This window comes from Phalacrocorax aristotelis, chromosome 5 (genome assembly GCF_949628215.1).
Source record: "Phalacrocorax aristotelis chromosome 5, bGulAri2.1, whole genome shotgun sequence".
Lineage (NCBI taxonomy): Eukaryota > Metazoa > Chordata > Aves > Suliformes > Phalacrocoracidae > Phalacrocorax > Phalacrocorax aristotelis.
Window position 1 is genome coordinate 55,984,400 of NC_134280.1, and position 12,137 is coordinate 55,996,536.

At 38.9% G+C, this 12,137-nt stretch overlaps 1 protein-coding gene across 12 annotated transcripts in view; it reads left to right on the forward strand.

The window, feature by feature from the left end:
* PLEKHA7 (pleckstrin homology domain containing A7) overlaps positions 1-12,137 on the forward strand; it is a 181,299-nt gene that overhangs the window by 108,744 nt on the left and 60,418 nt on the right. For all 12 annotated transcript variants that reach the window (XM_075094687.1, XM_075094680.1, XM_075094681.1 and 9 more), the window contains 2 exons: positions 3,072-3,183; positions 10,905-11,009. In XM_075094687.1, coding sequence (XP_074950788.1) covers positions 3,085-3,183; positions 10,905-11,009 — 204 coding nt within the window. In that variant the 5' untranslated portion in view covers positions 3,072-3,084. The remainder of the gene's footprint in view (positions 1-3,071; positions 3,184-10,904; positions 11,010-12,137) is intronic.

Here is a 12,137-nt window from a genome sequence, read left to right on the forward strand (position 1 = left end):
AGTTAATGCTGTAGTCACTTATTTTTAAAGATTAATCTGTAAACACTATTAGGCCAGTGTTAACTCCATTAACATGCTGGGATGTTTCAGGTAATTCTGCATATTCTGCGTATTTTATTTGCTTTTAAAAATAGAGTGAGAATATTAACTAGTTGTTAAGAGACTTGAATACTTGAGTTTCTTTATGTTCTGATTTCATGCAAATCTATTTTATCCTTGGACTACTATATAAGAGTACTTAAATTATTTTTCAGTATTGTTTGGTGTTTTCTGTTATATCTTACGTACAGAAAGGTTACATCACTGGTGTTTGCTGCCAAAGGCTTTTTTGGGGAGAATAATAACGTATTTTCTCTTTCGGTGTATTTACCGTCTCCTTTGCTGGCTATGTGAGTTCTTCCACAGGGCAACAACCTCACATATTTTTTAAAAAACATTTTTCTCATTGTGAATTTGTTCTTTTCCCAGTTGAAGTTCATAATTAATCTTGGTACTAGTAGAAAAGGAAAGCTTGATTTATTGGCAGGGATTGTTTTCAGTAGCAAGTGGGAGAGAAGTTGCTAAACAGCCATATTATAAATGCTTAGAAATTATGCATTTGTTCTTCTGTATCGCATTATGATTTTCTGATAGTGACTGTCTTGTTAAATGTATAAAGCTAATCTTCCTCTGTAGTTTTCCTACAATTTATTTTTTAACTGTAGTATGTTTAATCTACTGTGAAACAGTATCTTATGGAATAGTGAAAATCTGTTCAGAGTTTGCCTACCCTCACTGGTACATTAAAGCCATTCCTCTGGGGTTATTTCTCTTTCTATATTAAAGTTTTTGTTGGAAATATTTTGTTGGAAAAATTAATTCCAGTTTGTTGAAACTTAAATTTTATTTTCCATTTTTGTCTTTCCTGAGAAAGTTAGATCTCTATGAAATAGCTACTCTATAAAATGAATAAATGTAATCTAATCAGATTATCTATAGTCTGGAAAGCCTACAGATTTTCTGAATGTATCGTGTTTATCAAAAATAACATGTATCATGTGACTGTCCTACAGTATAAAACTCAATAGTTTGTGGTGTAGACATTGTAAAGAATCTACACCTCAAGGAAGAAGAGAAAGTTTGTGTCTTCTAAGGCCAAGCATTTACCTTGGATATGTGTTGTTTTCATACTTTTGCAACTCATTTCTAGTGGCCCTTTTAATGATATAAAATCTAATACTTTAGATTCATTTTGAGAAGGCAATGCAGAAGACCATCACATGTCTGTAAATGTTACTCCCTCCTTGAAATGCCTGCTCTCTGTTTAGTTACCTTGAGCGGGGAAATAGAACCTTTTTGATAAGTGAATATTAGGAAAAGGCAAGTAAGACCGTTTTGCAAGTAAAATGCGGGCGCATTGTAAGTCTGCATTTTCTACCTGTTTTGAAAGTTTATGAAATGGAAAGGGAACAAATGAGGATGAGTCAAAAGCAAATAATAAGATTGTCTGACCAACAGAAATAGCTTAGGCAGGCAGCGTTATATACGGGAAGCGCTTTAATCTGCTCTTTGAAACGGGATATTCCTAAAGGTGATTAATGCTGAAGTAGGATACCTGGCCCATAAGAGGTAAAGCAAATTGACTCAAACTGATGTGATGAAGCTCTCATGCCTTAAAGGCTGGCCAGGGATTTTAGCATCTTGCTGTAGTTTGTTCTCATATCTTGGACCTGAATTTAGATATAAAAGCTAGAAAGAAGGGATTTGTGCCACATAAGCAAGGCATAAAGGAAATGGGATCAAAGTTGTGTTCCTTCCTTGCAAGCGTAATTGAAACTGTGGCCACAAAATAGGAAAATGTGCTTTCCCTGCCACCAAATCAACTATAAAAGCTTTTGGGCAGGTAATTGTTCAGGCTGTAACTGAGGAAGAGCAATGGTGGCAAACACCTTGTCCTCTGTTAAACCCTCTGTTGAGCTACTACAATCGCAAAGTCGTCTTCTCTGTTTTTCTGAGTGATGACTGCTCAGAATTACTGTTTTCTGTTTCATTCAGACTTGGATTGAATTTCAGTGGTAGCTACAGTAATGTTTGGTGCGGCTTGTGTGCCTTGTCTTTTTTTTTTTTAATGGTTTTGGAGACTTATTGAGATGCGAAAAGGAGAATCATAAGTTGTTAATAGTTTGGGGTTTTTTGGTTTTTTTTTCTTATGTAACTGTATTGATACATGGTCCTAAAATACAATTTGCTAAACTGTTGTTAATGATTTTTGAAAATACTACCTGTGGGTTTAATTCACAATTTGATATCAAGCTTGGCTGCTGAGTCTTCTCTTCATAACATGCATATGGGATTCCACAAGATTTTGCACTTCCATTTATCCTCTCATTTCTTCACCTGGGCAGCTGTACTGAATTCTTACTTGTTGAACAGGTTCTTATGGTAGGATTGATCTCACTTATGGTTTAAATGGGTATCAGCATCTGAGCTCGTTATCAAGATTTCTTGAATCTTACTATGTCTCAGAAGTTATTTACTTCTAACAATATCTGCTACGCATTACACCAGTTCACTTAAAAGGTATTTTAATACTTCACATTGTAGTATAAATCATATTTTGGGCAGATTCAAAGATCTAACATTAAGTTAGTGAAAGACTCTCACTTTGTTTTTAAATGGGAAGCCTGTTATTGCAAAGTGCAGGCTCTTACGCTTCCCACCCCAGTACTGGCTCTTCCACATGTTGGCAGCTAAGCCTCTAAATTGGGCACAGTTTAGTTTCTCTACATTAGCCTTATCTTCGCTGAGTGCTTTTTGTTATATCTTGATTTTTCTATTGGATTTACAATTTGACAGGTTTATTCCTCCTGCCACATTGACAAATACCAATCATCAGATGTCACTGGCAGCATCTGCTTGAGAAATACCTGTAATCAAAATAATAGGAGTGGTGCAAAGGAAGTTGCAGTTGCATGGGAGGTGTTTGACTAGTCTGTCATTCATTTGCTCACTGTGAATCTTAAATATAAAAAGGCAAAGCTGACTGTTTGAAACAATATGCTTTAGATTATCTGTTTTTGTTTGTCTTCTAGACAGAATTCATCTATGTCCAAGCAACAAATAAACCAAAGACCTTCAAGCATGGTCAGTGAAACGTCCACTGCAGTAACTACATCTGCTATTGATACAAAACCTGGCTTTAAGGTAAAGAAAAAAGGCTATTGTTTCAGCTTGATGATTAGAACTTCAGTTGCTTTAAATCTGAAACTTTTAAAATGCTATTTTAATAGGACCATGGGTTTAGCCTGGAATTCTAGTAAGTTACCTCAAACAAGAGGTAATATCTTCTACCCAAGCAAAAACCTTTTTACTGTGTAGGAGTACCATATCCCCACATGACAGTGTTGAATGATAATTTGAAAAATAGTGACTATTGTGACATGTAAAATTTGAGAGGCTTCTTAAGAATGGAAGTATTACTCGTATTCCAGCAAGTCTTTTGATAGTCCAGTGTATATGGCAATAAGTGCTGCAGAATACCAGGAATCGTTATTTGCAGTTCTTAGTTTTCCATGAAACCTTACTGCTGTTCCTCCTCTTAGTAACAACTTAGATACTTTTCTGCCATCACTGTAGTGCACAAACAATGCAGTTTACGCATAGAATCCGTTATTTGGCATTGATGAAGGGATTGTGTTTATTATTGCACAAAATATAATAAAGTGGTGTACTTGAGGGATCACCAACTCTTTTTATGCTGCTTTGACCTTATAATAAATTACACTACAGTGAGAATGGGAGTGGGCTGGATAAAAATAAGCAAAACAATATTGGAAGAATTAGCAGAGATAAGATAGATTTCTTAACTTTGACTGTAGTTTTTAAACTTCTCAGGCTTTTTTTTTTTAAATGTGGAAGTGTGAAGCCTGTTAAGTAATTGAGTTGAAGAAAGGACTTTGCCAAATTGTTTGCAAAGATACTTTTGTTGAGTTGGAATCACTTAGAACCTTTTTCTAATGTTTTGAATTTCTTGGGTGAATATTGGAGAAGATGAAAATAATTTCATGAAAAGATAAAAAACCCAAACACTAGAAAAAAAATTTTTTTTTCATCCAAAGCGTATAGCTTATTGGACCAACACAAAGATCGTCGTGTGTCAAATCTCAAGAATACATTTATCTTTAAAGTACTAGTTGAAATTATCACTGAAAACAGTAAACTTAGGTTACCTGAATTACTTGATACATTTATTTTTGATATTCTAACAGTTGAACTCACTAACGTACTTGGGCGTTTGTGTTTACTGTATTTGTCCTTATTCTGATTTTTTAAGCCAGCATTAGAGGGAGAAGGCTCATTTTTTCACTCTTAAAACCAGCAAACTTAATAGGGACCTAATACTCTGCTTTGAGCTGGGGATTTCTCCAGTGATGCGGTTGGCTTTAACTTACCCAGGATCACACTTCTGCCAAAAAGTATGCATTCTCTGGCACTGGCTCCCTTCAACTGCTTCAGTTTTTCATGTGTTTGCACTGATCTAACCAGGCTTTGCAAAACAGTGAGATCAAAGGTGGTGACTGGGTACAACATACAGGGCTGCCCTCATTCTAGAGGCTAGTTCACTGGAGACATCAGAACCACACAGCTGTAGGTGAGGGTAATGCTCTTTCCATCACAGCTTGGAGAATATCCAGAATACACCTCCCAAAACTTCAATTGGTCTGTTTTTGGTCCCTGCTTCTATTTATTTTGCAGTCCAGTGGCCACGCATGCTTCTGGCAGGCTCCCAGGTGTGGTGTTTTTTAAATACATGGCAGCTTTAGACTTTGAATAGAGCTCTCATAGGGGGCTTGCCTGTACTTTTCTTCTCCACCAAGTTTGTTTATATAAGATCCATCCTGCTGCAGGCCCTCAATAAAGACTTTACTGGAGTTTAAGACAAGAGAACCAACATCTTCTTTTATATATACGCTTTGTTTCATCATTGCATGCTTTTCCAGGCTTGAAATCGCTGGTTTTGTTCTGTAGAGTCAGAAGGAGATCTGTTAACTTCCTTCACAGCCTAACACAAAATTAATTCAAGTAAACTAGCAATGAGAACAAAAGCTGTAAAGTGTGTCCTCTATTTTGAGGTTGATTTTAGGCATCTTGAAAGTAGATTTTAAGATCCTTTTATCTGTTTCTAAATGCTTTCTTCCATGAATTCCATAATCAGGCTTTCAAAGCATAAGTTCCCAGATGCAGACTTGAGACACAATCATGAAGCCAGAGACATGTTCTGTTTGTCATGGCAAAGGTCTCTAGCTACCCATAGCTAATTATTATCTTTTATGAAATGCTTTCATAATTTTGTCCTGCAAATGCCATCACAGAACTGTGTAGGTTTAGTGTTGGAATCCTGGCCCAATTCAAACTGATTTTTGTATAGAGCTATGCACATTGAAGTAGTACCAAATCAGAAAGTGCAGGAACGGGTACATGGCTTTCCACTTGATTCTTCTGCAGAAGGTTGACAGCTAACAATTGCTACATTTGGGGTAGAGGGGGAAGGTAAGCTGCCAACTGTACAGCAGGTTTGTCGTTCTCAGTTCAAGATGAAAGAGATGATGACTTCTGGCTTGCTGGTTGCAGTGCTCAAGTCTGAGGTTGAATTGAATAAGAATTCTGAAATAAAAAGCAATTGTTTGGAAAGACAATTTCACATGTTCTGTCCAACACTGTCAGTTGTACAGTATACAGCAAGAGGAACGTGTTGGAAAGAAGAAGAAAAAAGCCAAAACGAGGCTTATACTTACCGAAATGTCATTATGTTTTATTGATGTGCATATAAATATATTTGTAAGTCACCTGAGATGGGCAGTGTTGCAGAAGTGCACATAGATTCTTGGGGTGGGCCCCACCATTTTGATGCTGGCACTGTCTGAATAAGTCATCTGGAAGACTTTAGACCAAATGCAGTCTACTTTCCTTTTGAAATTTGAGGGTTATGGAGTTGAGGGAATAAAAAGCAAAAGGGCATGCTGATAAACCACAATCATTCTCTCTCCCAAAGATCTGCTTGTTCATAGCCAATTCAATTGCATTAGAAATGGCTTGTAATATGGTTAATATTGATTAAAAATTAAGGATATGGAGGAATAAAGGTCTGATTCAGTTTGAGAGTAAGGTACATTTGGAATTTAGTGTGTTAAAGCATCTGATGATGTGAATGGAAGCTTGTAAATGTTACTGCACCACACAGTAGCAATATGGCCAAGTCAGAAGCATAAAGGAGAGTAGTGTAATGTATTTATTACCATCTACATTTTGAGAGTGTGTTTTGGATGGATTCTGGGCAAGAGAAGTAATTGAATTGTTGACGATGCTTATAGTTGCTGGTACTTTTCCAGGATGAGCTGGTGAGGATTACAAGAGGTAAATAAAGAATGTGTCTAGCAGTTGAGAGAAACAGGCAATTGTGACAGGTATGCGATTGTGCCAGCTCTGTGGGACTGTGCGGAGCGGAACACAGGGATTAGTTCAGGGCCAATGAATGCTCAATATTAAGAACAGGAATCTCTGAAAGTTTCAATTTCTGCTACTGGAAAAATAAGGATTTTGTCTAATTTACTTAGAGATACTGAAAGGATTTGTGAGTTCATTTTTTAGTGAAACATTGTGATTTTTTCAGTGGAAGAGTTTATGACCTAAACAGGTGAGGTTTTCTGGGCTGTTTGTTTTTTTGTTTTCTGGATTTGGGTTTTGGTTGGTTGGTTTCTGTGTGTGTTTTTTTGTTGTTTGGGTTTTTTTTGTTTTTAATTCCTTGTAGATGGAAAGTTACGTGTTCTCTTACGTGTATCTATATAAGCATATTTTTACCAAGATAGAGTCTTCCTTTTTGCTATTTAGAAAATCTGTTCCAGAGGAAAGGCTGTCTGAATTTTTTTTACTGTCCAGTTTTAAAAGAAAAAAGTTACATTTTATAATTAAATTAGCAACTTTCCTTCTCAGCTGGAGGCTACTATAAGGAAGAAGATGACACAGTGATGAAAAAGGGATTTGAAAATTTTGGTCTTGACATTTTGTTTTTTTGCAAAAACTTATGAGTCACTCACAAAAAAGCCAGCGTAACAAATGTACTGAAGTCAAAAGTGATGACTTTGTCTTCAGTGGAACAGGCAGCTGCTCTGACCTGCATTTTTCAACACATGACAATAATATCAGAATATTTGAAGCTAGGAAAAGACTACTGCAGTACAGACAAATAGTTTTAAAAATATACCTTTTCTTTTAAACTAACTTTTTATTCTAGCCCATGGAAGCAAAGCCTGATATTCAGAATCTGTTATGCGTTGTTTTATTCCAGAACAGAATGAGATGATTATTACTACAGGTGATAAGAAAATTTTAATTACATAAAGTACCGTAAATGATTTTTTTGTTTCTGTTAAGGGTATTGTATTGATATAGAATACACAGCCATAGAAAAACTTTTCCCCCTCCCATGTAATTGAAATTTTTTGGTCTTTTGACCAAGTCCAAGGATGACTTTTCTACAATGTGGTCTGCATTTTTGAAAAACAAAGTCAGAGAATCAAAGTGCTTGATCACTGACAGGGGGTCTGATGAAAAAAATCAAACTTAAGCCCTGCTGTCAGCCTAGATCAGCTATACTTCAACTGTTCCTCCATTCATCCACCCTTTCTACGATAAATAAGAGGAAGAAAAATCAGGAAACTCAATTCTGTACATTTTGTGAACTGTTTTCTGTTCAGGTGCAAAGCATATATTTTTGACTTTCAGAGCCTTAAACAGTTTGGGCCTCATCATTTTTCATCATCCTTTTAATGTAGCTGTTGCATCTAACATTTGGCAACAGTTTTTAAAAATCTTGACTGACTTGATTACTTCTCATTTTTCTTAATAGAAAACATATATGGCTTGGCCTGGTGATCATATGATCATCTAGAGCTTGGCTGTCCTCATAATACATCTCTGTGTATTCATTCGAAGTGATATTTGGACACAGGTTCACAGTTATCTTTTGAAATATCTTCAATAATGAACACAAAATGCCTGTTGTATTTCTTCCTTCTGTTAGTCTCAGACTGTGTTGCTTGTAGGTCTGTGAGTGAGTACCAAGAGAGATTTCATGGTTGTAATTGACACGCTGCGTTTGCACGAAGCTAGTGCTCTGCAGCCTGTTAGCTGAGTGCCTTAGCACAAGTATGTCACAGAAGTGGCTGGGAGATCTCGGTGATACCGTCCTCACCTGGCTTTTACCATGAACTGGTATTGCCAGCTGAATGGCAGGGGCATTTGCTCAGAAACCTGTTGCTGTTTACAGCCTGGCTTCTTAGCTTTGCCTTAGATGGCTGGGCTGCTCAGGTGATCACCTGTGCTCCCCTGGGCCACGGGTAAATCTTGTGCAGACTGTCACTGAGGTGTCACTCCTAGGGAAAAGCCCACACTTGGCATCCTTCCTGTCTCCTCTGCCAGGACGTTTCACAGAAATGACCTTGACATGCAGCTCACCTGACTTCTCAGCAGAGCTGTAAGCAGCATGCTGCTTCCTGGTAGTCAGACTTCAGGGAAACTGCCTAGTAAAATTTGCCCTTTGATATCTCCTGATAAGTGTTACATCTACATTGCTGTTTTATATGCTATAGTACCAAAGGAAAAGCGGATTTTTTTTTTCTTACTGCTTTTTGCTATTATTGCTATTATCTTAATCCTGCATTAAGATGTGTGTTTATGTCTACTGAAATTTGTGAAATTTAGTGCGGGTTGGTAAAGCCTGGCCTAAAACTTAACAGATTCCATTTAATGTTATCATAGTTCATTATTATTTATGCTGTCTTCTAGTCCACATGTTGCCTGACTGGCAGAAGCCGCATGCTGAGGTATTTTTATGATATGATCATATCATATGTGTGACAAATGTGCTCGTTTCCAGACTGCTGTTTGTCTGCAGATGACAGAGAATCAGTACCCTGACCAGCTGAGAGGACAAAGGAGGTATTATAGGAAGGAGACAGGGAGTGAATCTGGACAGCTCTTTCCTTGGAGAAGTGGGGAGCAACTGTAAGGGTGGTTTGTGCACCTCAGGTTTCTAAAGCAATTGCAGTAGCAAACTGTGCTGAGATTGGAAAAGAACAGGCAGATTTTTCATCCAGATATTCTTGCTGTCTTTATTCAGACTGATATGCTTTACTTGTTTGTTTTTGAAATAGTTTTGTCCATCTGAGTCAAAACTGAGGTTGCAGTAAAACACAAACCATTACCTAGACTTCGTGATTTCACAGAATCACAGATTGGAAGGGACCTCAGGGATCATCTAGTCCAACCTTTCTGGGAAGAGCATAGTCTAGGCAAGATGGCCCAGCACCCTGTCCAGACGACTCTTAAAGGTGTCCAACGTGGCCGAGTCAACCACTTCCCTGGGGAGATTATTCCAATGGTTGACTGTCCTCAATGTGAAAAATTTCCCTCTCCTGTCCAATTGGAATCTCCCCAAGAGCAACTTGTGTCCGTTCCCCCTTGTCCTCTCCATGTGACTCCATGTAAAAAGGGAGTCTCTGTCTTCTTTGTAACTACCCCTTCAGTACTGGTACATGGTGATGAGATCCCCTCTAAGCCTCCTTTTCTCAAGGCTGAACAAACCCAGTTGTCCCGGCCTATCCTCATATGGCAGGCTTCCCAGTCCTTTCATCATCTTGGTGGCCCTTCTCTGGACCCCTTCAAGCCTGTCCCCATCCTTTTTGTATAGCAGGGACCAGAACTGTACACAGTACTCCAGGTGTGGCCTGACAAGCGCTGAGTGGACCAGGATGATAACTTCTTTATCTCTGATGATGATGCCCTTTTTGATGCAACCCAGCATCCTGTTGGCCTTCTTGGCTGCAGCAGCACACTGCTTGCTCATGTTGAGCTTCCTGTCCACCAGGACCCCCAGGTGCCTTTCCACAGAGCTGCTCTCCAGCCAGGTGGATCCCAGTCTGTGCTGCACTCCCGGATTATATGTTCCCAGGTGCATGACCTTACACTTGTCCTTGTTGAATTTCATAAGGTTCTTGTTAGCCCAATCTTCCAGCCTATCCAGATGTCCCTGCAGAGCAGCTCTCCCTTCTGGAGTGTGTGCTTCCCCACTCAACTTGGTGTCATCAGCAAACTTCATCAGGCTACACTTGATGCCGTTGTCCAGATCACTTATGAAGATGTTGAATAACATTGGGCCCGATATTGATCCCTGGGGGACTCCACTAGTGACAGGTTGCCGCTTGGAAAAGGAGCTATTTATCACCACCCTTCAGGTGCGGCCTGTCAGCCAGCTCCCCACCCACCGCACAGACCACTTGTCTACGCCATAACCACCTACATTTCCACTTACTGCTGTCTCAGTCTCTTCCTTAGCAGCGTCACTCTGTCTTCTCCTTTTGTTTGCTGGGTCAAAGTCCAAGAATTTTATTAAGCTATCAATGTTGTTAGAACCTAAACAGGAAAGAAGACAAAAAAAAAAACCAACAAAAAAACCACCAACCTGAAACAACAAGCAGCATGAGTAGGATTCATGCGCACAGAGTCCTGTGTGTGTAAGAGACTTGTACCATGTTGCAGAGAAAGAGTTGCATGCAGCTCATGTAGTGCACTCAAAAGTACTTCCCAAGCACGCCAAAACTCAGCAGTTCTGCCTCTCAGACTTCAGTCACCAGTGCTGCTGCTGTTCAGTGAGGAGCTGGCAGACTGTCCTGGCACTGATATGTTCATGAAAGTGGGAGATTGACTTTGCTGTGCTGTAAATATCATTGTCTATTTACTTGCACTTGAAAATCCTATAAATACTTTGTTACTGTGTAATGAAGTATGAATTGTTGCAGTGGGGTTATTTGTAATATGAAATGAGTCTTGGTACGTTTTAAAAACCACTGTTACATTATACTTTACAGGTTGTGAAGGCTGGAAACAAAGTTCATAGCTTTGGAAAGAGGGAACAAGCTATCAGGAGGAATCCCAATGTTCCTGTTATAGTAAGAGGCTGGCTACACAAACAGGTATGCGTGTAGTAATCTGTTTCTGTTCAAATACTTGAATACAATCATCAGGTAAAAGTAGGTGCCTTCCAAGTAACTGAAAAAACAGAAGCTTGAATGTTGGTGATGAAAGGCAGTGTTGGGTACTTCCAGAAGCATCCATAATGAGGGGCTCGTGCTCAGCAAGTGTGAAAACCAAGTTTTATGGACAGTTTTGATTCAGAAGTGGAAACGATAAATGAATGTTGCCATTATGGTTAAATGTTGAGGCTATAACTTTGTTGTCTAAATCTGGTTATTTTCCCTGTTTTATCCTGCTGGCTTGCTACCATGCTGATCTCAGTCTCCCTCAGAACACACTATAAACCCCCAGTTGGCTGTGAAAGGCCTTATTTCATCTGCTTGCTTATGCCCTTATACCCTGATCAAAGGCTTAAGTCCAAGCCATACACCCTTTGTTCTCCAGAAGCAGGAGGGGTAAGATGAAGGGAGACAGGGACCCATCCACCACACATTGCTGTCACTGAGACCAGTGTCCAAGCAAAAGCTGGATTATAGGATTTCATCCAACAAACAATTTTTCAGCTGCTCCATCTTGAACTCTTAAGCTGACAGAAGCACATCCTTGAGTGCAAAAAGTAAATAAAGCAGTTTGTTGTATGAGAATACTTCCCTGCTTCTAATTTGGCACTCAGTGTCCATCAAATTATCATCAGAGATCCAGCAGCTAGGTTTAGGGATGAGTAGGAGAAGGCTGAAAGCTAAGGCTTACAGTTATGATTCTACATATACGGGAAAGTGAAATTGCTGACAGCCATCCACTTCCTCCTGCATGGAGAGCTGTATTCTGCTATCAACTCTGTTGACATCCACTACCCAAGTCCATTAGTTTTCAGGACAGAATCAGAACTCAGACACAGTATGTGTTTGACAGCATTGTAGTATAAAAAAGGAAGGGGAAGAAAGTCCTTGCGTACTTAATATGACTGCAGAAAGGAGAAGGGAAATAGCATATACAACATTCCTCTATTTCCTTCTGTCCCCTTTCCTCTACTTGCAAGCACTTAAAGCCTGAAGATGCTTTTGATGCTGCTGTTCTCATCAAAGCCTACCTCAGCTGAATAAGTTGTACTTGCTTAGGTTACAGTC